This window comes from Nannochloropsis gaditana, assembly GCF_000240725.1.
Source record: "Nannochloropsis gaditana CCMP526 unplaced genomic scaffold scaffold827, whole genome shotgun sequence".
In the NCBI taxonomy this organism is placed as follows: Eukaryota; class Eustigmatophyceae; order Eustigmatales; family Monodopsidaceae; genus Microchloropsis; species Microchloropsis gaditana.
This window is the reverse complement of record NW_005803126.1, coordinates 1-2372: the sequence shown is the minus strand read 5'-3', so window position 1 is coordinate 2372 and position 2372 is coordinate 1. Positions and strand designations below refer to the sequence as shown.

The following is a 2372-nucleotide window of genomic DNA, read 5'->3' as shown; positions in this document are numbered from 1 at the left end:
GGGACCGGGGGGAGAGGGGAAAACCGGCGGTCTAGTCCCGGGGATGATGTGTGCCACGAGCGGGCGGGGCGGGCATGGCGCGTCGCTCGACTTCTAGAGAGAGGATCGACGCATGGGCACAGAGGAGAGGGGGGGGAGGCTCTTACGCTGCGGGCTTGAAAAGAAGGCAGAAGGTGACTTGCGGGTATGAATGTCAGGTGGTTTCTTTTTCCATGATCGCATAATTTACACGAACCCCGCGCGGCACGCACGGTGTGCTCAGGTTCCCCCCTCTATGTCACACCGACTCCCTCTCCCAGCCCCCCGCACTCCCACATTCCAAAATATTTGCCGGCTGCTGCTCATTGTCACGCAAACCCCTGGTCCTCCTCCCCCCCTTTCCTCGCCACCCAGGGCGACCTCACAGACCCATTTCCCTCTTCAGCCTCTGGAGCTCCTCCTCCACGTTCCCCTGTGCCCGGGGCCCGCCCCCCGACGCCGACGAGGAGGAGGATGGCCCCGCATCTCTCCCCCCCACCCTCTCCCCTCTCTCCCCCGTATTGCTCCGAGAACTTGCGCTTCCTTTCGTTCCCGGCGACGCATATTTCGAGTAAGCGGACCTTCCCCCCGCCCCCCACCTCAACTCCTCTGCGCGCAGCATCAGCCGCCGCTGCCGCTTGTCCGCCCGCTTCATGTGCCCCTCTAAGTCCTTCACGCGCGCCTGCGTGGCCGCCACTTTCTCCACCGCCTCCAGCTGCCGGTCCACACCTTCGAGGTCCCGGGCCGCGGCTGCTTGCAGGGTCCTGAGCTTGCCTTGCGCGACCATCACGTCGATCTTTGCCTGCTGCTGCTTCTCCCGGAGCTTGGGGATCAGAAAGTTCAGGTTCTCGATCTCGTCCTGCACCAGCTGCAGATCCTCGCCCTTCAAAATCTCTTCAAACTCCGCGTCGCTCTCCTCGCTGAACCCGTCCACGTTGCTCTCCAGGAAGCTAACCACGTCCTCAAGGAAACTCCGCCCTCCATTGCTCCCTACGTTACCCACGAAATCTCGGAATATGCTGCTGAAACTGTCGTCTATGCTCTCCGCAGTCTCCTCGTTCGCGCCCGGCGCACCCCCCCCGAACGGACCATATTGGTCGTACCACCCTCTCGAGGAGGAGGAGGAAGAGGAGGAGGCCGTGCCCCGCCCACCCACGTTAGTCCACCGCCTGCCCCCACTGCCAAACCCTGACCCTTGCATACCCCTGGCCAGGTCGTATCCCTTGCGGGCCTCGGCGTCCGAGAGCACCTTGTAGGCCTCACAAACCTGCTTGAAGGTCTCGGCGGCGTCGGGGGCCTTGTTCACGTCGGGGTGTGTCTGCAGGGCCAGCCGTCGGTATGCACGCTTAATATCGTTGAGTGAGGCCGATTTGTCGATGTCAAGGCGGGCATAGTAATCCTTTTTTACGTCGAATTTCACGCGCATCGCTATCGCCCCCACACGCTGTGCTGCACGACGGGGTCGTGCACAAAGCTGGGGCCCCATAGTGCCTGCCGACGAAGCGGCTCTGAAGTTGTGGAGCTGACATTTCCCGCTGTACACCAATGGCACGAAAGCGTTGGCCAAATAATTGAGATGGCACCATGTTGGACTGATGACAACGAGGAAGAAGGCAGAACCGAAGCAGCAAAGGTTTGCAGCATGAAGCGAGGTCAAAAGGGTACTTTTACGCTTCCGCCGTGAAAGCTCGTGATCTCCTCCTGTCTTCACAGACGGCATGTACACTACGGCGGAAAACCTATCGACCGGTTGTCGTGTGAGTACGGCAGGCGCGTCAGTGCAAGGAGCGGGGGCCTGAGGGGGGAGGTCGGCGAGGGCGGCCAAAGATACATCCTGCGCTCAGACCCTTTGTCCTGGCAATGTCAGCGTACTTTGTGAAGACAAAGCACGTTACGATGGTATATGTGGTACTCTCTATGGTAAATTTTCTGTGTCTGGCCTGTCCATCAAAAAGTTGTGGGCAACCTTTCACTGGATCGACCTCTCCCCTCCGAGTCACTGCCCATGGCCACTCAAGCGACCCCTCACGTCTTCTCATGCCCGTGACTTGCGCATTCACAGGGCTGCACGTCATGGGTAAACATAAAAAGCTGCAGCAGCAGCAGCGACAGCACCAGAAAAAAGTAGCCAAAGTAACCAAAACGCTGACGCAACCCAAGGTCAAGGCCTCAAACAAAGCGCAGCGCAAGGAGCTTGAGGCCCGGATGGCCCGATGGACAAAAGACCAGAAAGAAGAGGCCGCAAACAGACGGACTGAGGAAGAGTTGAATGAAGAGGAGTCTGACGGGGAGGAGATGCAAGAAAATGGTGTAATAGAAAGAAATCCGTCCGCCAGTGAGGAGGAGGAGGAGGA

General features: G+C 59.4%; 2 protein-coding genes across 2 annotated transcripts; both read right to left on the bottom strand.

Annotated features, from left to right (window-relative positions):
• Positions 1-501: 501 nt before the first annotated feature.
• Positions 502-1120, bottom strand: NGA_2044520 (heat shock protein 40 like protein domain containing protein; the record flags this gene model as incomplete). Its single annotated transcript, XM_005853567.1, has 1 exon — positions 502-1120. A coding segment is annotated over one exon (619 nt), but the record flags the coding sequence as incomplete, so codon positions are not given.
• Positions 1121-1136: 16 nt separating this feature from the next.
• On the bottom strand, positions 1137-1763 carry NGA_2028820 (chaperone protein; the record flags this gene model as incomplete). Its single annotated transcript, XM_005853566.1, has 1 exon — positions 1137-1763. A coding segment is annotated over one exon (627 nt), but the record flags the coding sequence as incomplete, so codon positions are not given.
• Between the last annotated feature and the right edge of the window lie 609 nt (positions 1764-2372).